Genomic DNA, 26,964 nt, shown 5'->3' with positions numbered 1-26,964 from the left:
TGATTAAATTCACAATGTAGTTCGTCCTTGAGAGCTTTATTGATCTTAGAAAACTGCTATTACATAATGAATATATGAAGGGCACAAATTTTCATCATTAACATGATTTTATTTTGATCATTCATGAAGTGTCATCCTTCCACCAGAAAATCTCATCCCCGAAATGTAAATTGTGGTTGTTCTCTGTGGGTGCTGGATCTAATTACAATCATATTTATTTTTAACTTTCATGAAAATTATTTCATAACAGGTTAATCTCATTTCTTCAGGTTGTAATCATCTGGTCTTACAGCCCTAAATATGAATTTCTCACAGTATCGGCTTTACTGTTCTCAACATCTCGGTGCTTAAGGGATAATAGCAGTCTATTAACTATAATAATAACTATATGTGAGAAGGACTGTTCTGGAACCTCTGTCAGGATTTGTTGATATAAATATCATCTGAGAGAATTTGAGGGATGAGTTTCAGTTTGATGGGGTCTTTGGGAGCGAGGAAACCACTGATGCCGAGCTCCAGAGGAACCTAAGAAAGAGAGACAGTCATTGTCAATGTAAACATCTTTATTGTAAACCATGAGCATTGGCAAAGCAATGTGTATAGACGTTTTTCATACACAACGGTAATTCAAAGTGCTTTACATAGAAGTCAATTTTAAATTCACTTCAGAAAAAGAAATACAAATAAAGAGTAAAAAGCAATCTGTCTTTTCACCTGTGTTTCTTTACACACACAGACGTCAAACCTCTGCAGGATCTCTACGATGGCCAGTTTCATGGTCATCTGAGCGAATCGCATCCCGATGCAGTTCCTGGGTCCAGCGCCAAAGGGCATGAACATGTAGGGGTCTATGGACTCCTTATTTTCTTTAGTAAACCTGATAAAGCAAAAGAGGGCCATTATTGCTTGGAAAACTTATACTAAGTTACCTAGTTAAGAACTATTGAGATGAAATAGGAAAGTCTGACCTCTCTGGTTTGAAGCTCTCTGGATCTGTCCAGTATTCCGGGTCTCTGTGAAGGGCATAGATTGGTATCATGACGACTGTGTCTTTGGGGATGATGAGGCCGTTGATTTCCACGGTTTTCTTGCAGACGCGTTCAAGTCGAGCACCAACAGGAAACAGCCTCAGGGACTCATTTAGCGCAGCATCCAGATAATCCATGTTCATCATCTTTTCATAGTCCACTGGAGCCTTCAACACACAAACTGCCACGGTTAGAACTGCAGTCTTAAAACACTGAAGACATTATAAATACAGCCCAGAATCCTCACACTGATGCCGACTAAAAACTTTAATTTCTCATTTCATTTTTTGTCTGTGCTACCTGATTAGGGAAGGTTTCATTGATCTCCTCCTGCAGTTTCTTCTTGGCCTCTGGGTTTGTTGCAAGATTGTAGAAGAAGAACGCTAGAGTACTGCTGCTCGTCTCATAACCAGCAAAGATGAAGATCATGGACTGTGACAAGATCTCATGATCATTCAAACCTGGACAGAATACAGAGTCTAAGCTGTGTTTTTCTAATATGTCTCAATCAATAGAACATTTCAGGGCTAAAACGCTACAGTGTACCTTTCTCTGTGTGTTCCTCATTGTTTCCATGTTCAGCTTTTCCTGCTTTCTGAGAATCAACCATCAACTGCAGGAAGTCAACTCTCCTCTACAGGAAGTGAGAAACATGCAATTATAACTCTAAATAATACTATACAGTTATTCATGTCTATATACTGTACAATGTCTAAATGCAAAAAGTGTTTCACAGTACCTTGTGGTCATTGGCCACTCTGTCAGACTTAATCTTTTGTAAGGCGGCGTAGAAGAAATCAGTCACAGATGTTGGAAAAAGGGAAAAATCCATTTTGTCAAGGATGGGGGCCGTGAAAGGAAATAAAGCTAACAAAGAAATTGAAAAAGATCTTAAAGAACTTTCTGCAACCTAAGAAAACAGGATGTTAGAGTTCATAGAGTTTCCTACATTAACCGTTTGAAAAACTGTTTGCAGTATTATTGCAGTGGAGTCAGTTTGTGATTAAATGACTGTATTATTTCAGTGTTGACACTTTACCTGCGAGCAGGAACAGAGGGTTGAAGAAGTCAAACTTGAGCATTTTTTTAATGTTTGTCACAAATTGATCTTTGGGGTTGTTGAGAGAGTCGATGTCCACACTGAACGCTGTGCTGGTCACCACATCCATGCTGTATGCTCCAAAGAACCTGGAAATAACAAGGATTATGATTCTATGAAAATGATCTGTAAATATCTTTAGGTTATGAAGGATTATATGTTTTGTATATGAACACCTTTGCTCTGTCAGCTTCAGTAATATTAAAGCAACTATTATCTCTTTAGACAACAGAAAAGCACCACAGTAAATTTGATATTATGTAAGATGCTTCTGTGAACTGGTTACGATCTCTGAAAGTGTGTGTGAAAGCTCTATGACTCACTCTTTAATATTGACTGCCTCTCCTCCCTTCACTGTTTTCCCCAGATTATGAACTAAACTTCTCGAGTGTTTCTTCATGATGCCAAACATCTGGAGAAACCACAGCACATCATCATCACTCCTTTTGAAACACTGAAGATAGTACTCTAAGGACAAAGGGTTTGTATGAATGTTTCTAGACTTACACACCTCCTTTAACCTTCCGCTGGTGAAGGAGGGAGACAGAACGCTGCGGATTCTCCTCCAGTCATCGTCCTCAACGATCGACACAGCATCATACAGCGGTCCGTTCAGACGGAAATTCTGACAGTTTAAAAGATAGATGCAAAAAGTGTGAAGACAAAATCAAAATACAGTTGTTTCATTTGTCCAAAATAATTACAAATATTTAAAGAAACAACACTAAAAAATAATGCAATAACACTTTTCAAAGTGTTTATAACACATTTCATCATTAATTTAGAATGATGATGATGATTTTACCCTTCTGTTGGTGAAGAAAGAGTAACATTCTTTTATCAGGATGGTCTTAAAGATGGATGGGTCCAGAATGCAGAGAACTGGCTGCCGTGCATCATAAATGCTGTAAGAAAAGGAAAGATTTCATAAAAACAATTCTGATTTTCTTGTGTATTATTGTTTCTGAATCATTCCTTGATCACAGTGATGGAAATAAAATTCTCTGAGTTACAAGAGTGTCGGATGCTGAGAGACGAATCGATTATTTGGAGTCTTCAGAGAGGGAATTAACCGCTAATCCACCCGCGACCAAAGTTGATCTGGAACATCTCCTTGAAAAGCTTGAAGATCTTGAGAATAGATGCCGCAGGAATAATGTTCGAATTGTTGGAATTCCTGAGCACGAGGAGGGCAGAGATTTGGTGAAATTCCTAGACAAGTTTTTCCTGAGTCTGCTCGACATCGAGTGAGCTCACAGAGTCCCGGCTCAGAGATCTGCTGAGGGAGACAGGCCCAGATCGATTCTGGCCAGATTTCATCCGATAAAGATCTTGAGTTGCGTCAGGCGAGGAGCAAAGGGAAGCTTTCTTGGAAGAGCCATAATATTTTCTTGTTCCCGGACTTTGCGAACTCGACAAGAGAGAAACGCGATCGGTTCAAGGAATATAAGAAACTCTTACATCAGAAAAAGATCTCGTTCGCGTTGATGTTTCCAGCCAAACTGAGAATAGAAACGAAGGTCGGTCGCAAAGTATTCACATGTCCAAATCAGGCAATGTCTTTTATAGAATCAATGTCTGAGTAAACCATTGGATGTTTCTCATGTGAGTGGGCCTGACTCGCTGTACTTACTCTTGAGGAAGCTGGGCGACATTTTAAGATATTGCGTTGGCTCCGCCGAGTGGCTGGAGCTTGTTTTGTGAATAACACTTTTCCTTAAAGAAACTTTAGCATTTAAGTTCCCAGACAGATTGAGAGTGGACACTACAGATGACCTCAAAATATCTACATGCTCACACAAAGGATGTCTTTTATAAAGCTGACGGATTGTGTAAGTCATGGTATATATGTTTAAGCGGCCTCCGAGTGAATTGACTCGATCATCCGAGGAACCGGGATGCCGGTTTTGTTTCTTTTTGTATTGGTTCCGACCTAGTGGCTGGAGCTTGTTCTATTGAATAACACTCCTTTGGAACAGCTGTGGATTAATCTGTTCGTTCTTCATGCTTATTCCTCCTGCTGGCTGTGGTTTGTTGAGTATTTTTATGGGACATTGGAATGATTAAGTCATCCGCTGAACTCATAACAGCCGGCTCACTGAACATTCGTTTGTCTCTCTGAGGAATCTGAACGATTTTATATCGGCTAGAATTTGTTTTGTGGAAGATCACATCTTTGAGACAGTTCTGTGAATGAATCTTCATGTTCTTTGTGTTCATTCATCCTATTGACTGGGTTTATTTCACAAAGTATTTTCTGTTATGTAATTTTGCTTCACAAATTTGTGAGGCAAAATTGAGCAATCTGATGGCAAAGTTGTCGTGGGGGCTCGTGGGCATTCATGGACCTTTTGAGTTTTGAGGGATTGTCGCCGGTTGGTGCTGTCGTGCATGGGGTTAATGTGCACGTTTTTCTTTTTTCTGTTTGTTTTGTTCGGGGGGAAGTTCGGGGGTTGATTGTTTCACTAATGGGGAATGTGGTCTTCATAATTTTGTTTTTGACACACAATTTATTTTTTCTATTATATCAATATGTCAGTTGTTAATATGAGTGGATTGTCTCTCCCCACATGGAATGTGAATGGGTTGGGGCACCCCATAAAAAGAAGGAAGGTTATTTATTTTCTTAAATGTAAGAAATATGATATAGTGTTTCTTCAAGAAACACATCTCTCTCTGCAGGAAGCTGAAAAATTTGGGAAGATATGGGGTGGACATGTTTTCTTTAGTGCTGGCTCAAGTAAGAGCAGGGGAGTCATTATATTGATTAATAAACATCTACAATTCAAATGTCTCAAACAGATTAAAGATAAATTAGGAAGAGTCATTATTGTTTTAGCTGAAATTCAAGGGCAAAGGTTGATTTTGGCTAATATTTACGCACCTAACGCTGATGATCAGGGCTTTTTTATAGATCTTGAAGGGATGTTGCAAACCGTTGGCACCCCTCATGATATAATATTGGGAGGAGACTTTTATATTTTGATGGATTCAGTCCTTGATCATAGTGAAGCAAAAGTGTGTAAGCCCCCTAGAGCAACACTGACACCTCACAGGATGTGTAAAAATCTTGTTCTTTTGGATATTTGGAGACTTTTGAACCCATCCGGTAGGGACTATAAATTTTTTTCATCAGTCCATAAGATTTATTCTAGAACAGATTTTTTTTTTTTATATCCAAATCCCTCATTTCATCTGTTGTGGATTGCTCAATTGGAAACATTTTAGTCTCAGATCACTCCCTGGTGAGTTTAGAGGTGTTGCCACATATAGAGAAAAATAAATCATATAGTTGGCGCTTTAATGTATCCCTTTTGCAAAATCCTGATTTCCAACAAATGCTAAAGGCTGAAATCAATGTATATTTGGAGACCTATTGGTCCTCAGTATCCTCTGTGAGCGTGGCTTGGGAGGCACTTAAGGTGGTTCTTAGGGGTCGGATCATACAGTATGCCTCATTCATCAAAAAATCCAAAGCACGAGAACTCGTGGAGTTGGAAGGAAATATTAAAAGTGCAGAGGAAGAGCTGAAGCGCCGTATGTCAGCTGATGACCTCAGAGAATTGACCCAACTGAAATACAGGTATAATACTATTTTGTCATGGAAAGAGTAGTTTTGGTTATTCAGGGCAAGACAGTCATACTTTGAGTCGGGGGACAGAGCAGGGAAGCTTTTGGCTACATATATAAAGCAGAGAGAGTCTTTTTCTACCATTCCCTCAGTGAAATCTGCTGGTGGTGAAATATTTACCTCAGCCATTGATATTAATAATGCCTTTAAAGAATTCTATCTTGATCTTTATAGTTCCACGTCTTCGTATACTGATGAAGATATTAGAAAATTTGTGGAACCATTAGATCTCCCTAAACTGATGATTGAGCAAAAAAACTCTCTTGATTCTGAGATAACCCTGGAGGAGCTTAACGAGGTAATTAAGTCCCTACCTACTGGCAAGGCTCCGGGGCCAGATGGATTTGCTGCAGAATGTTTTAGATCCTATGCTATAGAACTGGCTCCACTTTTGTTAGACATTTATATGGAATCATTAAAGAATGGAAAGCTTCCGCCAACCATGACCATGACATGAAGCCCGGATCAGTCTGATTCTTAAAAAGGATAAAGATCCAAGTGAGTGTAAAAGTTACCGTCCAATTTCCCTGATCCAACTAGATGTAAAAATATTGTCAAAAATGTTGGCTAATCGATTAAGTAAAGTTATGACATCTCTTATACATATAGATCAGGTGGGGTTTATTCAGGGCTGTAGCTCTTCTGATAACATTAGACATCTCATCAATATCATGTGGTCAGTAGCGAATGATCAGTCTCCAATCGCTGCCATCTCACTTATTGTTTCTGAATCATTTTCTGCTGCACTTCTGTTTATTATTATCATGAGATCAGCAGAACCTTAAGAATGATTATTCATGAACCTCGTAGAGTCTAAATACTGAACTTCATTACAGCTCTCATAAAGTTCTCTACTGATGTCATTAAAACAACGATATTTAACATCTGAGCTTCACAGCTTTTCATTTGATTTTAAACTTACACTGACTCAACAGTTGAATGGCTATAATTTATTTGAAGCTTTAGTATGTAACTTCTTCAGTGTTAAAATACGTTCACCCATCCCAGTTTAATATGCAGAGACAACTATAAGCAAGCAATTCATAGATTCATTTTCTCAAAAACTGTAAACACTGCGATTGATCTGTTATTTATTCTAATATTTCATCTGTAAATCTCTAACTTACCCCCAAATTCTTCCATACTTCTTGAAACACTCAGCATCGAAATTTTGAAAACCCTGAAAGCACAGAGACAGATGTGCTCATGTTTAGACACGTTCAGAGAGACAGACATAAAAACCCCACTGTGACGGGATATGAACTCGTTTGTAAGACTGATAAGAAACAATGCACTAACATAAAAAGATCTGTTAAAAAAAAAAACGTATGCATGTTTTGAAGTCTCAGATGGACTAAAAGTTAATTGATGTGAAATTGAAATGATGGCAAAGATCAGTTAAATAAAATATCAGTTAAATACTGTATATTTTTTTATAATATATAAAAACCTCACCTTTCTATATTCCAGCATGGTTCCAAAGAATGGAATGGGTTTTGGACCTGGAATCCCCAACTTTTTGAAGAAACTATGAGGCCAGGACCCATACCTACAGATGGTAACAGGTACATTTACAGAGCTGTTCTCAAACCGACATTATGACATATACAAATCATTAATTAATAAGTCATTATTATTATTATTATTCACTAACTATAATCACTCAGTGTGTAAAGAGTAACTTACATAATGAGCAGTGCCACACACAGCAGGAGAAGAGCCCATGTTTCAGCTGAGAAAAACAGACTGTAACTCATAGTTTCTGCTGTCAGAACCCTCGATGTGTCATCTGTATGTTAGACGGGTGAGAAACTAGAAATGCAGCGAGTAACAGGACCTTTATTGTGCTCTAAGATTACACATTAACTAGCAGGATTGTTGAAGAGAACACACAAACACAAACTGGAGCTGTAACCCCTGTACACACTACCCACTCAGCTTTAAACACACCTACATACACACATCACATACACTTCATTCAGATTTACTGTTATTATCAGTATTCATATTATTCTTCATTTAACAGCAAAAATAAAATAATAATCTCATGCTAATCTCATGATCTCATACTATAATTGTTTGTTTTAACAACCATTTTGTAAACAAAAAACAAACAAAAAATACTTCTTTCTCTCAGGCCAAATTTACTCTTTTTTTATTTATTTACATTTACTCCCATTTATTTTCTCAAAATGAATCATTATTATTATTACATTGTTCATGTAAATTTTTTTAAATTGTAACCAACAATCTCTTTGTTAAAAATACTGCTTGGATCTGCTTGCATGCTTTATTTCAGCTGTGTGCACTCACGGAATCGTGTCTGACCAGACTGGTGGGTTTTTATTTAGGACTACAGAGAACAAGCCGTAAACTCAAATAAGCCTAAATGCCTTTCCAAATGCACAGATAATGTGGGATTTACCCTTGTATACCCTTGTATACGACTCTTATTGTCTAAATGTATTCATCACTGTTATGCATATGAGCCACAGTATACATAACCATAGAAATGACAGAACATAAACATTATTTTGTTTTGTTCATAATTCAAAATTATAAATATAATTGGGCATATAAGACATTGCTTAAATCTTTAACTCTAGTAACTATTAAAAAGTTTTCTAAATCTTTCTTCTATTCAAAAAAAGTTTCCTTTCAAGAGTGGAACTCAACACTGCGTTAGTAGCTGACGCTGTGGGGAAGGCTCCTCTAGGAGGCTGCACCTTGGGAGGCTATACCATCACGCCAATTTGATTGGCTGGTGTCGCTTGATGTTCCGCCCATGTTAACACACCATTTGTATAAGCTGGAGACCAAGCAGCACTTTCTCCGAATTTTCCTCTTTCAGGAATGCATGTATATCTCTCGTGCTTCTGAAACCCTACAATCGCTTGAGCTGTTCTTACTTGCATCCGGTCAGCGAGATGATCCTTTATTCTCCCTGTGTGCTACAGCAAAGAAAGCGGACATCTGACAAACTCTTCTTGGCCTCTGGGTTTGGTGCAAGATTGTAGAAGAAGAACGCTAGAGTACTGCTGCTCATCTCATAACCAACAAAGATGAAGTTCATGGACTGCGACAAGATCTCATGATCATTCAAACCTGGACAGAATACAGAGTCTAAGCTGTGTTTTTTATAAGATGTCTCTCTCAATATAGATATTTAGGGCTAAAGTGGCAAAGCATTCACAAAGATCTTGTGGTTAAAGTAGGAGGTCGTGTTTAAAACGTTTGAAATTCTTCACTTTTATCTGTGTGTTCCTCACCATTTCCATGTTCAACTTTTCCTGCCGTCTGCAAATCAACCATCAACTGCAGGAAGTCAGTTCTCCTCTACAGGAAGTGAGAGATAAGCAATTATAACTTTTTACCTTTTTTAACATTTTTAAATAGCATAACTGTATAGATATTAATGTCTATATGCAATATCTAACTACAAAAAGTGTTTCACAGTACCTTGTGGTCATTGATGACTCTTTTAGCAGCGTAGAAAAAATCAGTCACAAATGTTGGAAATAAGGCAAAATCCATTTTTTCGAGCATAGGGGCGGTGACAGGAAATAAAGCTAACAAAGAAATTGAAAAAGACCTTAAAGAATTTCCCCAACCAAACAGGGTGTTAGAGTTCACATAGTTTTCTACATTAGTCAGGTGGAGTCATTAGAAAAGTTAAGCCCAGATTGTGATTAGCTGACAGAATTATTTCAGTGTTGTGTGTTGCAGATGGGTGTTGACACTTTACCTGTGAAAAGAAACAGAGGGTTCAGGAAGACAAACATGAGCATTTTTTTAATGTTCGTCACAAATTGATCTTTAGGGTTGTTTTTTTGTTATTAAAATGTTTACAAATTAAACAAATAAACATAAAATACAGAATCAAATTATATACATTAAGCCCCCTGACACAAACGCACACTACAGTGGTCATAAATTATTAGATCATTATATATATATATATATAATTTAAAAAAAACAATAAGAATGCACATACACATTAAAACTACAAATCCCTCTCCACTACCCCTCCCTGAGAACCCTCCAAAAAAGACAAATATCTACCCAACTTCCTGTTAAACAAATCCCATTTTCCCAGCCGTCTCTATATTACCACCTCGAATGCCGCCATCTCTGTGCACCACTCCTGAAATGATGGTGCTCCACCCAACTTCCATCCCCTGAGAATGATCCATCAGCTGATCATAACTCCGGCTAGAACCCAACTTTTTAAATGTCTATCCCCTATGTTAATGACCGCTCCATCACCTAAAATACAGAGTCTGGGGCAAAATGAAAATTAAGTGTCCAATAATCACACATAAAACTCTGAACCCTCAACCAAAATTCTTGGATCTTAACACACCACCAAAAAACATGGGTTGTGTCCCCATATTCTGATTGGCATCGCCAGCAGGTGGGTGTGTCTTTAAGACCAAGCCTATACAATCTAGAGGGGGTCCAATAGAATCGATTGATGCAATACTTAAATTGCATCAGGCGCACCCTTGCATCTCTAGATGTAGACTTGACGTTTTTTAGAATCCTAGCCCAAACTCCCTCCTCCAATACCAAGTTTAAATCTTTCTCCCATAATCTCTTGAGAGAAGTTGAAGCTCCGTCCCCCAGACTCTGAATTAGCAGGGAGTAATACACTGATGCCTCATGACCTTTTCCAAAAGCAGTAATCACCTCTCCCAGAGTACCTGCCGCTTTAGGGGGGTGTATGCTACTCCCAAAAATAGTACAGAGCAGGTGGCGCAGCTGTAAATACCTAAAGAACTGAGATTTGTGAGTCCTAAAATGTAGAACCATATTTTCAAAGGATCTCAACACTCCACTGTCATACAGGTCACCGAGTGTAGTAACCCCCCTCACAATCCACTCTGACCAGCAGAAAGGGGACTTATTAATACATAATTTTGGGTTTAGCCATATGCTTGAGGCAGCATTTAAATAAATGTCAGAATTAAACACTCTGGACACTTTTGTCCATGCCAATTGCAAATGCGAGATAACGGGGTGTAACTTAACTTCTCCGATTAGTTTAATAGTAAGGCTTTGCAATGGCAAAATAGGGGCAAGAACTTCCTGTTCAATACAAAACCAGGGAGGGGCTCTCTCAGGTGGAAGTGACCAATGAGCCAAATGTCTGAGACCGAATGCATAATAATAAAACAAAATCTTGGGTAAGTCTAGCCCACCTTTGTCAATCAGCCTATGCAAGTTACTGGAATGTAATCTGGTACGTTTACCATTCCAAATGAAGGACTTCGCTACGCTATCAAATTGCTTGAAATAAGAGTGGGGGACATCTACAGGGAGAGATTCATTTTAGTAACATTAACCTTCCCAATCATAGATAAATGTAATGAAGCCCAGCTGCCCACATCGCTCGAAAACCTTTTTATTAAGGGGTCAAAATTAACTCTAACTAAATCAGACAAATTTGCTGGGAATAAAATGCCCGAATACTTAATGCCCTGTTGGGGCTAATGGAAGGTGGCCGGCTGAAAAGCCGTTACTGGGCAGTACGCTGTCAGAGCCAAAACTTCAGATATAGACCAATTGACTCTGTATCTTGAGAACTTAGAAAAAAGGAATTAATAATTCTGTGTAGGCAAGGCATAGATCTAGTAGGGTCGAAGACGAATAGGAAAATATCATCTGTGTAAATCAAAAGCTTATGCGCCACACCTCCCGCCATCACCCCTGGAAAATCATCTTCCTTTCTTACTGCGGCTGTTAATGGTTTCAGAGCAAGACAGCACAATAATGGGGAAAGAGGGCAACCCTGCCGGGTGCCCCTATCCAGAGTAAAATAATCTGATTTTTTTGTACCGCCGCTACCGGGTGTCTATAAGTAACTTAATCCATCCGATAAAAGTATTCCTGAACCCGTATATTTTCAAAATCTTAAAAAGATAATCCCATTCTACCATATCAAATGCCTTTTCGGTGTCAAGTGAGATGGCAGCAACCGGAGTCTGATCATTTGCCACTGACCACATGATATTAATGATAATGTTGTTGAGAGTCAATGTCCACACTAAATGCTTTGTCTCAAAGTCCATACTGTACGCTCCAAAGAACCTGAAGAAATGCAGAACACATCCATGTTGTCAAGTCTATTTGTATAGTGCTTTTCACAATACAAAACATTTCAAATAAGTTTTACAGAAAATCTTACATTTTTGTAATGTCTTAGCACCCAGTGAATAACTTAATTGAAAAACATAAATGAAAATCATGCCTTAATGTCTTTGTCTTTAAGCTTTAATGTCTTTATCTTTATATTGTATGCTGTAAATAACCTAAACACATAGAGAACACATACTGTACACCCCAAAGAACCTCAACACATACAGATCACATCCATATTGATCATTTAAAAAAACCTGTACACATACAAATCACATCCATACTGTACATTCTAAAGAACATGAACACATACAAAACATATCCATACTGTATGCTCTAAAGAACCTGAACATATACAGATTACATCTGTACTGTACATTCTATAGAACCTGAAAATGTACAAATCACATCCATACTGTACACTTTAAAGAACCTGAACACATACAGAACACATCCATATTGTACACTCCAAAGAACCTGAACACGTACAGATCGCATCCATACTGATCATTTAAAAAAACCTGTACACATACAAATCACATCAGTACTGTACACTCTATAGAACATGAACACATACAAAACACATCCATACTGCACACTACAAAGAACCTGAACACATACAGAACACATCCATACTGTACACTCTATAGAACATGAACACATACAAAACACATCCATACTGCACACTACAAAGAACCTGAACACATACAGAACACATCCATACTGTACACTCCATAGAACCTGAACACATACAAAACACATTCATACTGTACACTTTAAAGAACCTGAACACATACAGAACACATTCATACTGTACACTTTAAAGAACCTGAACACATACAGAACACATTCATACTGTACACTTTAAAGAACCTGAACACATACAAAACACATTCATACTGTACACTCTATAGAACATGAACACATACAAAACACATCCATACTGCACACTACAAAGAACCTGAACACATACAGAACACATTCATACTGTACACTCCATAGAACCTGAACACATACAAAACACATTCATACTGTACACTTTAAAGAACCTGAACACATACAAAACACATTCATACTGTACACTCTATAGAACATGAACACATACAAAACACATCCATACTGCACACTACAAAGAACCTGAACACATACAGAACACATTCATACTGTACACTCCATAGAACCTGAACACATACAAAACACATTCATACTGTACACTTTAAAGAACCTGAACACATACAAAACACATTCATACTGTACACTTTAAAGAACCTGAACACATACAGAACACATCTAATACTGTATGTGAAACATTAAAGCTAATAGGCTGAACACAAAAAGTTTGTGTTTCCCTGGTAGTTTAGGTGATATTGCCTCTACAGTTCATGTAACAATTAAAAGTGTTGCTTGTTGATGTTTCAGGAAAATCTTCTGAGCTCCAATTCCATATTTTTGACTGATTGAATGTTTTAAATTTAAATTCAAAATCAAACTGAATTGTTGTTTGGTTATACCATAGAACAGCCTTTAAGTCATGTTGAATGTGTTTACGGAATGAACATATTAAAAAGGCAAAGCAATGCCCTTGCTTCATCTCAGAGCTTTTGAACTGTGTGCAAAAGATCTGCAGGGCCCTCATGTCAATGAAGGGCTTAATGCTTATTGTGAATCTGTGTTTTCATCTGAAGATTTATAAGGGCTATAAAATTATATATGGAGGGACAGTGGATAAGGTCCACAGAATAAACTTCTGTTTAAATGTTTCTAGACTTACACACCTCCTTTAACCTTCCACTGGTGAAGGAGGGAGACAGAACGCTGCGGATTCTCCTCCAGTCATTGTCCTCAGTGATTGACATAGCATCATACAGCGGTCCGTTCAGATGGAAATTCTGTCGGTTTAAAGAATAAATGCCAACAACATGAAGATTGTTTCAATAACTGTTGTTGTCCCCCTTCCTTAAAATATGTAAAGAAACCATTATTTTTATTTTATTTTTTTTGCCTCAAAAGACATTTGAAAATAATGCAATAACACATTTCATCATTAATTTAGAATGATGATGATGGTTTTACCCTTCTGTTGGTGAAGAAAGAGTAACATTCTTTTATCAGGATGGTCTTAAAGATGGATGGGTCCAGAATGGAATGGAATGGAATGTACTTTATAGTCTCCGTTTGGGGAAACTTGGGGTGGACTCAATAGGCAACATTTCTACATTTCAGCATCACCCGAATAAAAGATAGAAAAATAATAATACAATGGATATATCAAACACACAACAATTCAACACAGCATACATATCCATCAATCGTAATATATATCCATCAATAAATACATCTAATACATAAAAGATTCAAACACGATAAAAGCATACAATCTAAATCATTTGGCATCATTTAACAATTTAATAGAAAAAGGCAGAAATTAATTTTTAAATCTATTCAATTTACACCAAAGAGTTCTAAAACATCTGCCCGAAGGTAACAGTTCATAATTAACAAAAAGAATGTGAGATGGATCACTTAAAAGTCTCCTAGCTTCCCTTAACGTACACTTCATACAGAGACTTGATGCTATAATAATCCTTCTGTCCTGTCAATTTCATTGCAGTGTGCATCAGGTGCGTCAGGTGCATCAGCCTAGATTTTGATTTCACAGTAAGGTTTCCATACCATGTGGTTAAACCATATCTAATAACACTCTCTTATATAGCTTGATAAAAAAGCAGAAGGATTTTGTTGTTCACCCTATAATATAATAGTAGATGCAAAAAATACAGTCTTTGATATAGTCGACTACATACCCGATCAACATGTTTGTACCAAGTGAGCGAACTATCTATATAGACAAATTTCCTGGCTATGTATGAATACAGGGCTATGGTCACTAATGCCTCTAGGATCAAATATATTCTCCTTCGTTTTGTTTGTATTTAAATTTAAATGATTGGTATCACACCAACCAATGAACGACTCAATTTCAGAATAATAAATAGAAGCGCTATCATGTTTGTTTAATAAACGTAATATTGCAGTATCATCTGAATATTAGAATGCAGAGAACTGGCTGCTGTGCGTCATAAATGCTGTAAGAAAAGGAAAGATTTCATAAAAACAATTCTGATTTTCTTGTGTATTATTGTTTCTGAATCATTCCTGCTGCTCTTCTGTTTATTATTATCATGAGATCATCAGAACCTTAAGAATGATTATTCATGAACCTCAGATGTGCTCACGTTTAGACACGTTCAGAGAGACAGACATAAAAAAACACCACTGTGATGGGACATGAACTTGTTTGTAAGACTGATAAGAAACAATGTAGTAATGTAACTAGATCAGTTTGTAAAAAAAAAAAAAAAAAAAAAAATCATGTTTTGAAGTCTCAGATTTACTAACGGGGAACCAAAAGTTAATTGATGTTCAAATGATGGCGAAGATCAATTGAATAAAATAAAGTTCAATGCTTAACATGGTTTTATGATATACAAACCTCAACTTTCTATATTCCAGCATGGTTCCAAAGAATGGAAATGGGTTTTGGACCTGGAATCCCCAACTTTTTGAAGAAACTATGAGGCCAGGACCCATACCTACAGATGGTAACAGGTACATTTACAGAGCTGTTCTCAAACCGACATTATGACATATACAAATCATTAATTAATAAGTCATTATTATTATTATTATTCACTAACTATAATCACTCAGTGTGTAAAGAGTAACTTACATAATGAGCAGTGCCACACACAGCAGGAGAAGAGCCCATGTTTCAGCTGAGAAAAACAGACTGTGACTCATGTGTCATCTGTATGTTAGATGGGTGAGAAAATAGAAATGCAGAAATGCAAAGGAGGAGTCAGGAGACAGCGAACAGTCAAAGGTGAGTGTTTTATTACTCTCTCTCAGTCTTAATAAAACTTAAACAAAAAGGGCTCTTGATGGCCAAACACACAAACAGCTTCACGAACAGGTTCTGGTCTCTCTCTCCATTCTGACGCTCTGGCCTGCCTTTTCAGGTCTCCCTCTGCCATAACTATAATGAGAGACAGGTGTTAGAGATAATTACGACCCAGGTGACGAGCCTTACTGCTCTCCCTCTCCCACAGACCGACACCTGACCACACCCCCAAGGCCACATACCCCCACTGCCAACTCAGGCCAGGGCTACATCCGGCCTGCCTACTCGCCCCATTTCTGGAGAGAAAGTCAGCCGCTACCATCTGCGCCTCCGGTCTGTGGACCACCTCGAATTGAAAGGGCTGAAGAGCCAGATACCAACGGGTGATCCACGCATTAGTATCCTTCATGCGGTGGAGCCACTGCAGAGGAGCATGATCGGAACAGAGGGTGAAGGCCTGCCTCAGCAGGTAGTAGCGGAGGGTAAGAACAACCCACTTAATCGCAAGACACTCCTTCTCGATGGTACTATATTTTGTCTCGCTGAAGGAGAGCTTGCAACTAATAAATAGCACTGGCCGTTCCTCCCCTCCCATCTCCTGCGAGAGCACCGCACCCAGCCCTCTGTCAGATGCATCAGTCTGCAAAATAAAGGGGAGAGAGAAGTCAGGTGCATGTAAAAGTAGCCCCCCACACAGTGCAGACTTTACCTTAAGGAAAGCCTGTTGGCACGACTCTGTCAACTGGACTGGATCAGGAGCCCCCATTTTTGTAAGGTCACGAGTAACTTGTCAATTTGTGGCATTGGATAAGCGTCAAATTTGGACACCGTGTTCACTGTGGTAGTCAACACAGAACCGGACCGAGCTGTCGCTCTTCGGTACCAGCACTACCGGGCTGGCCCAATCGCTGTGCGACTCTTGTATTAAGCCCATTTCAAGCATTGCCTCTAATTCTTCCTGAACAATCTTGTGTTCAGGAAGATGATAGGGGCAGCTACGAACCACCACCCCGGGGTGGTCTCAATATGGTGCTCTATAAGGTTCATGTGACTGGGAAGGGGTGAAAACACGTCCGCGAATTCCGTTTGCAACTGGGCAATGTCTGTAAGCTGCGACAGTGAGAGGTGGTCTCCGCAAGGGACCAGGATGAATGAATTTGGTTTGGGAGATATCTCCGGCCCAAGCTCCACCCTCTCCAGAACTACTGTCAACAAGGCTACAGGCACTGCCTCCCTCCATGGTTTGAGGAGGTTGAGGTGGTAGATTTGATGTGCCCCTCCTCTATCCATTTGCTTAACCTCATAATCAAGATCTCCAACTCGTCGTGTGACCTCAAAGGGTCCTTGCCACTTGGCGAGTAATTTGGAACTCAAAATGGGCAGCAATACAAGCTCTTTATCTCCCTGTGCGAATTCCCTTAGTCGAGTGCCCCTAGGTTATGGCTCTTTGGTAATAATAGCTGTGTTGTATTCTCTTTGGTCTGAGTGTCCTGTGTCACTCGATACAACCGCTCTTAAATAATAGAAAAGAATGGGTATGTGAGCGCAACATTAGGCTGGAGCTGTTGACCATCAAATATTTTCATCTGGTCAATGGTGTGCTTGAGGGACTCATCATATGACTGCTCCAGAGGGAAATCCTCCTAAAAGAAGCCCCTGAGTATAGGAATTCCCTCGTCTGTGTCATCATGATGCGGAGCAGACATTGGCGACCCTGGTACCGCCTCCCCTGCCATAGCATCACACGTCACACACTGCAACACTATTTTGCAGGACTCATCCACACACATTACCCTCAATACATTTTTAAAACCAGGCCAATTTGTTCCCAGAATTAGTGGATGGGTGAGGCGGGAATTAACCGCCGCCTCGACTCTATGCCTTTTCCCCCTGAATCGTATCTCAATGGAAACCACTGGATACTTGTGAATGTCACCATGCACATACCTCACCCTCACCCACTTATTCCTATCCAATGCCCCGCCTTGCACCAAGCGTTGGTGGATCGAGGTTTGAGAACAACCCGTATCCACCAAAGCTTGATGTTTATCCCCTTTTACCAGTATCCGATACACCCCTGCCCAATCGGGGGCGGCCTGTGTTTGGGTGGCTTCCACCCCATCTTCATTAGGGCCGTGGGTGGGGTGTGTTCTGGGGAGGTTGTAGCGCCAGCCCCCTCTCTGGCGATCAGGCTCCGGAGCACCTGCCAGCCCTCACCTTGGCCCTCATGGATGTACGCCTGGAGCAGGAACAGCATTTCCAAGTCCTGCTCCAGGCGTACGTCCATGAGGGCCTGGTGTTGAGTCTGCTGGATGCTGGCGAGGGTTTTGAAGACTTCGCCCAGTGGTGAGGACTCCATAATGGCGTACTCTTCCAAAGCCGGTTTTCGGCACCACTGTACCAGCTTTCTAAGTTCTGGACAAAGGAGGAGTCAGTTGACAGCGAACAGTCATAGGTGAGTGTTTTATTACTCTCTCTCAGTCTTAATAAAACTTAAACAAAAAGGGCTCTTGATGGCCAAACACACAAACAGCTTCACAAACAGGCTCTGGTCTCTCTTTCCACTCTGACGCTCTGGCCTGCCTTTTCAGGTCTCCCTCTGCCATCACTATAATGAGAGACAGGTGTTAGAGATAATTACGACCCAGGTGACGAGCCTTACCGTTCTCCCGATACCGATTTACCAATTCCTGGTTGTGGAATATGGGACAGCCCCCTCCCAGCAAAAATGAAATTGACATATCCTTACCTAGGCACAGATCAATGCGAAGTAGAGTGTGCATCCACATCTGTAAAGGTTGTCACCTTGTACTTTTCGCTGGCAGCAATTTTCCTTAGTGTGCGCTTGTCTTTCAAGAGGTTAATGTAAAATGCAGAGCAGTCCAGTCCAAAATTAAGACCTACGAAAAGCATTGCCTTCATTACTGTTACACTGAGTCAAGATTTATCTGGTGTCTATGCTGCGTTCATTATTGAGAACACAAGCTCCACGGATGCAGATGTGCCAGGTAGGCATAAAACAAACTCCACGACCTTGGCTAAGACTCTGAAGTTGATGGCCTTGCTCTCCAGCTTACGAAAAACATCTGTCCATCTCTCAGACACAGCCGTCTTGTTCATGTTCAACTCAGTGATGCAACAAGTGACAATGTTTTTCATGCAAGCCCACTCATCCAAGAGTGTGGTTTCATCAATCAAAATGAGAGCGGGGATTCTGGAGTATAGGTGTTCAAGGCTGCTCTGAATGTCTTTCCACTCTGGAATGTCTCTCAGTAGGACCCACTCAAAGTTCGCTAAATGAAGCTTAACATTGTCTTTGTGTTTGTTTTTGAGTTGCCACAGTATGCAATAGACTGGCATGTCTTAAGGTCAATATTAGGTCAAAAATGGCAAAAAAGAAACAGCTTTCTCTAGAAACTCGTCAGTCAATCATTGTTTTGAGGAATGAAGGCTATACAATGCTTGAAATTGCCCAAAAACTGAAGATTTCATACAAAGGTGTACACTACAGTCTTCAAAGACAAAGAACAACTGGCTCTAACAAGGACAGAAAGAGATGTGGAAGACCAGATGTACAACTAAACAAGAGGATAAGTACATCAGAGTCTCTAGTTTGAGAAATAGACACCTCACATGTCCTCAGCTGACAGCTTCATTGAATTCTACCCGCTCAACACCAGTTTCATGTACAACAGTAAAGAGAAGACTCAGGGGTTCAGGCCTTATGGGAAGAATTGCAAAGAAAAAGCCACTTTTGAAAAGGTTCGAGTGGGCAAAGAAACACAGACATTGGACAACAGATAATTGGAAAAGAGTGTTATGGATCTTAACCCCATTGAGCTTTTGTGGGATCAGCTAGACTGTAAGGTGCGTGAGAAGTGCCCGACAAGACAGTCACATCTATGGCAAGTGTTACAGGAAGTGTGGGGTGAAATGTCACCTGAGTATCTGGACAAACTGACAGCTAGAATAACAAGGATCTGCAAAGCTGTCAATGCTGCACGTGGAGGATTTTTTGATGAGAACACTTTGAAGTATTTTAAGAAGTTCTGAAAAAAATTTTCAAATTGTAATAGTAATTATTAATGTTATTAATGTCCTGACTATACATTGTGATCAGTTGAATGCCACTTTGGTGAATAAAAGTACCAATTTCTTTCCATAAGAGCAAAATCTGTACATTATTCCAAACTTTTGGTCGCCAGTGTACATTTGTACGTCTGTTTGCGTTTTTGTGACGGCTGATGGGACAACAACAATGTAAAGGAGGAAATATAGACATTATTTTGAATTTGTTAAGCAGAAGAACAAACTTTTCTGTTAAAATTTTTTTTAAGAATGTAACTTAAAAGTAAATTAAAAGTAATTTATAATGTAATTACTTTCCCCATGTTGTAATCAATAAAGTAAAAGCAGAAGTAATTACTAATTTGTAGTGGAGCACTAATTTTGAGTAACTTACCCAACACTTTTTAATATAATATTAGTCATGATCTCAAACTATTATCATTTGTTTTAACAATCTTCTTGTGAACAAAAAATACGTAAAATATTTTTTGTATCTCTGTTTCTTTGAGACCAGATTCACTCCATTGAGTAATGATGATAAAAATTAATTATATTATTCTTTATATAACAACTACAAAACAATTTCAGATCTGTTGTAGTCAGTCTTGTTGTAAACCAAACATTGGCTTAAGTTTTAAAATTTCTCTGTTCATTGGAACAGCATAAGTTGTGTATTTTGTTTCATCTGATGAGTTTGGTCTTCTTTGGTTTGCTCTGGATTCAGCTGCCGTCTATAGATCTGTTATGTAAGTGTTGACATCACATGTTCTAGACAAGAGCTTTACCTCTGCACACACTGGCCTGGGTTTTATTTCAGCTCTTTAACTCTAGTTTAATATGTGTACAAGATGAATCACATTGTGTATCATAATCAGTGTGTGACTGGGCTCATACAGGCATATTTTATTGCAAATAGTTTGTGTTTTACAGAATTAAGTTAGCATTGAGTATTTGTTAACTAGAACTAAAAAACAATCTCCCTTATTATTTCATAAAACATAATTTCCAGGAAAAATCATTATGTATTCTGAAGTCCAGGCTTTATCAAATAGTTATTGATAGTGATTAAGTTTTACAGACATATAAGGTCATTGTGTTGATGGGTGTGTACTGTAGTTACCGTGCAGAATACGCTCAAGTAACCCGATAGCAGGAGGAAGACCTATTTACACCTGCTTTTAAGATCACGCAAAGCACTTTCAGAGCTAGTCAGAAACACATTTGTAGTGAAAACACTCTTGTAGAATCCAACCAGATCAACAAGGACCTGCAACAAAGCAGCTCTGTTTTTCCCCACATTTAGTCACATGTTCTCTGGGAACATAGAAGGAGTGGACTGATTTTTGGTTTTAAACCTGTTCCGCCCAACAGAGGGATTAGGATCATGTTTAGGTTTCAGGTCTCTTGTTGGCACTGCATTGATATTGTCAACACAAGATTCACAAGACAGGTCTGGACATGTTCTCTGGGGAATACAGGAAGAAGCCCACAGCTATTAAACTGTAAAGCTGAAGTGGAAAATAGTCATCTGAGAATGTATATTATAATTGAGAAAATGTTATGTCTAATGGGTCATTATGCAAAATCAGTCCCTTTTCCATTTAAAAAAGGAGAAGGTTTTTAAAGTAAATTGTCTTTAAATTTTAATAAATTGCACTGTGCCATCTCAAGCTGAATGTAATGTTTATATATATATATATATATATATATATATATATATATATATATATATATATATACACACTGGCGGCCAAACGTTTGGAATAATGTACAGATTTTGCTCTTATGGAAAGAAATTGGTACTTTTATTCACCAAAGTGTCATTCAACTGATCACAATGTATAGTCAGGACATTAATAATGTGAAAAATGACTATTACAATTTGAAATTTCTTAAACTACTTCAAAGAGTTCTCATCAAAAAATCCTCCACGTGCAGCAATAACAGCTTTGCAGATCCTTGTTATTCTAGCTGTCAGTTTGTCCAGATACTCAGGTGACATTTCACCCCACACTTCCTGTAGCACTTGTCATAGATGTGTCTGTCTTGTCGAGCACTTCTCACGCACCTTACAGTCTAGCTGATCCCACAAAAGCTCAATGGGGTTAAGATCCATATCACTCTTTTCCAATTATCTGTTGTCCAATGTCTGTGTGTCTTTGCCCACTCGAACCTTTTCTTTTTGTTTTTCTGTTTCAAAACTTTTTTGCAATTCTTCCCATAAGGCCTGCACCCCTGAGTCTTCTCTTTACTGTTGTACATGAAACTGGTGTTGAGCGGGTAGAATTCAATGAAGCTGTCAGCTGAGGACATGTGAGGCGTCTATTTCTCAAACTAGAGACTCTGATGTACTTATCCTCTTGTTTAGTTGTACATCTGGTCTTCCACATCTCTTTCTGTCCTTGTTAGAGCCAGTTGTCCTTTGTCTTTGAAGACTGTAGTGTACACCTTTGTATAAAATCTTTTCAAGCATTGTATAGCCTTCATTCCTCAAAACAATGACTGACTGATGAGTTTCTAGAGAAAGCTGTTTCTTTTTTGCCATTTTTGACCTAATATTGACCTTAAGACATGCCAGTCTATTGCATACTGTGGCAACTCAAAAACAAACACAAAGACAATGTTAAGCTTCAACAACACGCTCAAAATGGTGGAGATGATTGTGGACTTTAGGAGGAACACCCCAACACTGACCCCCCCTCACCATTCTGAACAGCACTGTGGCAGCAGTAGAGTCATTCAGGTTCCTGGGCACTACCATCTCACAGGACCTGAAGTGGGAGACACACATTGACTCCATTGTGAAAAAGGCCCAGCAGAGGTTGTACTTCCTTTGCCAGCTGAGGAAATTCAACCTGCCACAGGCACTGCTGATACAGTTCTACTCAGCAGTCATTGAGTCTGTCCTCTGCACTTCAATATCTGTCTGGTTTGGTTCAGCTACAAAATCAGACATCAGAAGACTACAAAGGACAGTCTGGACTGCTGAGAGGATTATTGGTTGCCCCCTGCCCCCCCTTCAAGAACTATACACTTCCAGAGTGAGGAAAAAGGCTGGTAAAATCACTCTGGACCCCACTCACCCTGCCCATCACCTTTTTGAACTGTTGCCTTCTGGCCGATGCTTCAGAGCTCTGAGCACCAGAACCGTCAGGCACAGGAACAGTTTTTTTCATGAACAGTTAAATTGCCCCATTGAGCAATAACTATGTGCAATACACAGTTTAGTCTTTCTTATATTTATCCAACACATCCAACCTCTTCTGCCATTTCATTCCTATGAACATCTGCACTGCACATAACAGATTTGTATTTACACTGTACATAACAGATTGTATTAGATTTGCACTACCCATGTGTATGTGTGTATGTATGTATGTGTGTGTCTATACGTATGTGTATAATTAGTTTTTATTTTTTTATTATTATCTATGTCTTGCTTCTGTTTTTGTATTGTTTTTGTATTGTTGTACACTGGAAGCTCCTGTCACCAAGACAATTCCTTGTATGTGTAAGCATACTTGGCAATAAAGCTCATTCTGATTCTGATTCTGATTTAACGAACCAAATATCTTTCAGCTATGTTTGATATAATGGCAAGTGATTTTCTAGTACCAAATGATCAATTTAGCATGATTACTCAAGGATAAGGTGTTGGAGTGATGGCTGCTGTCTAGATTTGATCAAAAATGACATTATTAATGTCCTGACTATACTTTGTGATCAGTTGAATGCCACTTTGGTGAATTAAAGTATCAATTTCCTTCTGAAACAGCTAAATCTGTACATTATTCCAAACTTTTGGCCGCCAGTGTAGGTATGTTGGGATATAGCTATTCCTGTAACGGCATTGACAGCTTTACAAGGTGATAATGGAAAGAGAATTTAAGATGCTATTAAATTATACATTGTTGTGGCAAACACATTTTAAAGGCAAAAAAGGCACCAAAAAGTAAGAATGGTCCAAATAATTATGTCTGATATGATCTAACGCATTCTAGAAATACTATAAAATGACTGTGTATTCACAATGTTTGGCTCATTTATATTGTGTAGTGCTTGTCTGAGAGGAAACAGGCTTCGATAATGAGTCGTCGGAGGAATGGCATTGGGAATTGACATGAGGTGGATTCGAACTCGGTTCGCTCATTTATAAGCACCTCCACATGTCATGTCGGAGACCTAATAAAATATATGACACTGAAAAATGTCTCCCCTAAAGAAAATCAAATCTTGTTGACATCAAGTGAACATTCAGAAAGACTACAATTAACGTGAAAGTGTAAATGCTTCATGACTTGAGGAACATTTTTCACCCAGATTATGATCAGTCATAATCACTGCTCATAGTGCAGAAATGTGACCTCAGTTATTGTCTAGTTTATGTGATAACAAATGTTCAGAAAGAATGATCACCATATAGGGCAAGATTGGGGAAGATGCCGCTCCTTAAAAACAATGATAACATGTAGACATGGGCTTATACATCAAATGCAGCAACCAATAGATTAGTAGGAGAAATAAATGGAAACATATGCTAATTTAATTGTTATAGAAAAAAATGTTAAATGATAAAAGGGGACATTTTGCTTCACTTTTGGGCAGCTGACATGAGGTGTTATGCTATAATTCATTAAAATGTTTAAACAATGTTTTTTCTAATAATTGTATAATTATTCTATGTATAGATTTTATGAGCTCATATTAATAAAGACTTTATGGAATATTTGTTCTTTTTTAAAATTATTATTTTAACACCACAGTTTATGTGAACTGCAAAAAATCAAGTAGGTGATTAAAAATGAAAAACAAAATGATGAGGACAGTGCAACATGGGAAATGTAGTTCATGGTAAACTGATGACAGAAGACAAAAACTATATCAAAATAAGAATCCTTGAGAACATAGTGATACACTGTGACAGAACCCCCCCCCCCCCAAAGGGTGACTCCTGGTGGGCACAGACAGAAGAGGAGGGCAGGGAGATGCAGATGATGAGAAAGGATCCAGGGGATGATTATGGGGTCCAAGAGGAATTGGCAGACAATCCGGTGGCCAGGGAGGAGTCTGGGGATGATCAGGAGGCTAGGGAGGTGACCACAGGGCAGGGACAGGATCAGGAGTCCTGGGAGGTGGCCACAGAGCAGGGACAGGGTTGGGAGGCCTGGGAGACGAGGCCGTGGGAGGCGGAGTCATGGGAGGCGGAGCCATGGAAGGCCCGAGGGTCGGAGCCATGGGAGGTGGAGCCAAGAGAGATGGAGCTGTGGAAGACTCGAGGGACGGAGCCATAGGAGGCGGAGCCAAGGGAGGCAGAGCCATGGAAGTTTTGAGGGACGGAGCCATGGAAGGGCAGAGTCACGGGAGGCAGAGCCATGGAAGGTGGAGCTGTGAGAGGTTCGAGGAGCAGAGCCATGGAAGGTGGAGCTGTGAGAGGTTCGAGGAGCAGAGCCATGGAAGGCGGAGCAGTGAGAGGCTCGAGGGGTGGAACTGTGGGTCTTAGTGCCCGGAGAGCAGCCGAAGGCTCGAAGGACCATGATGGAGCTGGAGGCTCGGACAACCAAGGCAGCGGTGTAGGCTCAGAGGACCAAGGCGGAGCTGGGGAATCGGAAGACTGAGGCGGAGCCGGTGGGACTGAGGACCAAGGCGGAGCTGTAGGGATGGAGGTCTCTGGTGGAGCTGAAGGATCGTAGAGCCAAGGCATAGCCGGAGGATTGGAGAGCCAATGTGGAGCCAGGTGACCGACAGACCAAGGTGGAGCTGGGGGGACAAGGATCCCCGGTGACGCTGATAGGCTGGAGGACTACGGTAGAGATGAGGGGACATAGAGCCGAGGTGATGATGAGGGATTAGAGGGCCAATGCGGAGTCCAGGGCTTGGAGGGCCAAGGCGGAGTTGGAGGGTCGACAGATCCCCTTGTCTGGGAAGTCACTGGGGGTGATGGTCGAGCCAGTGACTTAGGGGGGAACCGGCTGATCAGGAGGAGGAGGAGCTAATGTCCTGGGTGGAGGCAATGGAGGAGAAGGGGCCATCGTGCTGGACGGAACCAGCAGTGGAGGAAGGGCTAGGGTGCTGGATGGAACCAGCAGGTCTATGATGCTGGACGGAACCAGCGGAGGAGGAAGGGCTAGGGTGCTGGATGGAACCAGCGAGTCTATGATGCTGGACGGAACCAGCGGAGGAGGAAGGGTACAGGCAGGAGGCGTGGGTGCTGGCTCGTTAGCCGTGGCAGGCGTGGGCGCTGGCTCGTTAGCCGTGGCAGGCGTGGATGAAGGGGCTGTGGATGGCTTGGAACAAGGGGCTGTGGACAGCTTGGCGTTTACTGTGGGAGGTGGTTCAATGAAAAGGGAGCCACAATGTTTCAGAGCCACCTTCACATTTTCACATAATGTCTAGGGAGGATTTAGACCTGCTCTGAAGAAAATCACCAGAGCGCGGTCATCATAGTGCACTAAATTAGCCAGTTCAAGAAACTCACGGACGTGATCCTCAACTGGACAGTCCCCTTGCGTAAGGAGGATAATCCTGACAGCCGCTAGATCCATATTTGGTCAGTTCTTCTGTCACGTGTTGTAGAGATGAGGTGAGAGAGCAGGATCTGTGTGCAGCTTTAGTTTAATCCACAATCAAGAAGTCAAGAATACATGGAACATGATGATGATGATAAAGGTTACAAAACAGAACAGTCGTTTCTAATAACATTAACACATGTAACAACGAACAGAACTGACAATGAGGGAACAAAACTAGAGGGTATTTATACAAACAGGTGATGAAGAGGGAATGGAGAACAGGTGATGAAGATGGGGAACAGATGGCAGTGATGAGGGCAGTTCAACATGGGAAATGTAGTTCATGGTAAACTGATGACAGAAGACAAAAAATATATATCAAAATAAGAGTCCTTGAGAACAAAGTGATACACTGTAACAATATATTCCATAGCATTTAATAATCTAGGTTAATGTTAGTTAATAAAAATACAATTGTGCATTGTTATTTTATATTAGTTCATATTGCATTAACTTATGTTAACAAACAACTATTGATTTGAAAAATGTATTACTTTACTGTATGTTGAAATTAACAGTAACCAAGATAA

At 39.9% G+C, this 26,964-nt stretch overlaps 1 protein-coding gene across 3 annotated transcripts; it reads right to left on the bottom strand.

The window, feature by feature from the left end:
* Positions 1-88: 88 nt before the first annotated feature.
* Positions 89-15,697, bottom strand: LOC127443759 (cytochrome P450 3A30-like). 3 transcript variants are annotated; one of them, XM_051702616.1, is made up of 14 exons: positions 8,668-8,842; positions 7,445-7,547; positions 7,214-7,307; positions 6,886-6,938; positions 2,933-3,032; positions 2,639-2,752; positions 2,451-2,539; positions 2,068-2,216; positions 1,768-1,895; positions 1,575-1,662; positions 1,329-1,489; positions 969-1,195; positions 715-877; positions 89-525 (listed from the first exon to the last, which is right to left on the bottom strand). In XM_051702616.1, the coding sequence occupies exons 2-14, from the start codon at positions 7,513-7,515 to the stop codon at positions 418-420; spliced, it is 1,545 nt and encodes a 514-aa protein (XP_051558576.1). In that variant the 5' UTR covers positions 7,516-7,547; positions 8,668-8,842; the 3' UTR covers positions 89-417. The 3 variants fall into 3 exon arrangements, with proteins under 3 accessions (XP_051558576.1, XP_051558577.1, XP_051558575.1); XM_051702617.1 differs by lacking the exons at positions 7,445-7,547; positions 8,668-8,842 and adding an exon at positions 15,627-15,697; XM_051702615.1 differs by lacking the exon at positions 8,668-8,842 and having other exon boundaries at positions 7,445-7,667.
* Between the last annotated feature and the right edge of the window lie 11,267 nt (positions 15,698-26,964).

Source organism: Myxocyprinus asiaticus, chromosome 7 (assembly GCF_019703515.2).
Source record: "Myxocyprinus asiaticus isolate MX2 ecotype Aquarium Trade chromosome 7, UBuf_Myxa_2, whole genome shotgun sequence".
Classification (NCBI taxonomy): Eukaryota; Metazoa; Chordata; class Actinopteri; order Cypriniformes; family Catostomidae; genus Myxocyprinus; species Myxocyprinus asiaticus.
This window is presented reverse-complemented; position numbering and strand designations above follow the sequence as displayed.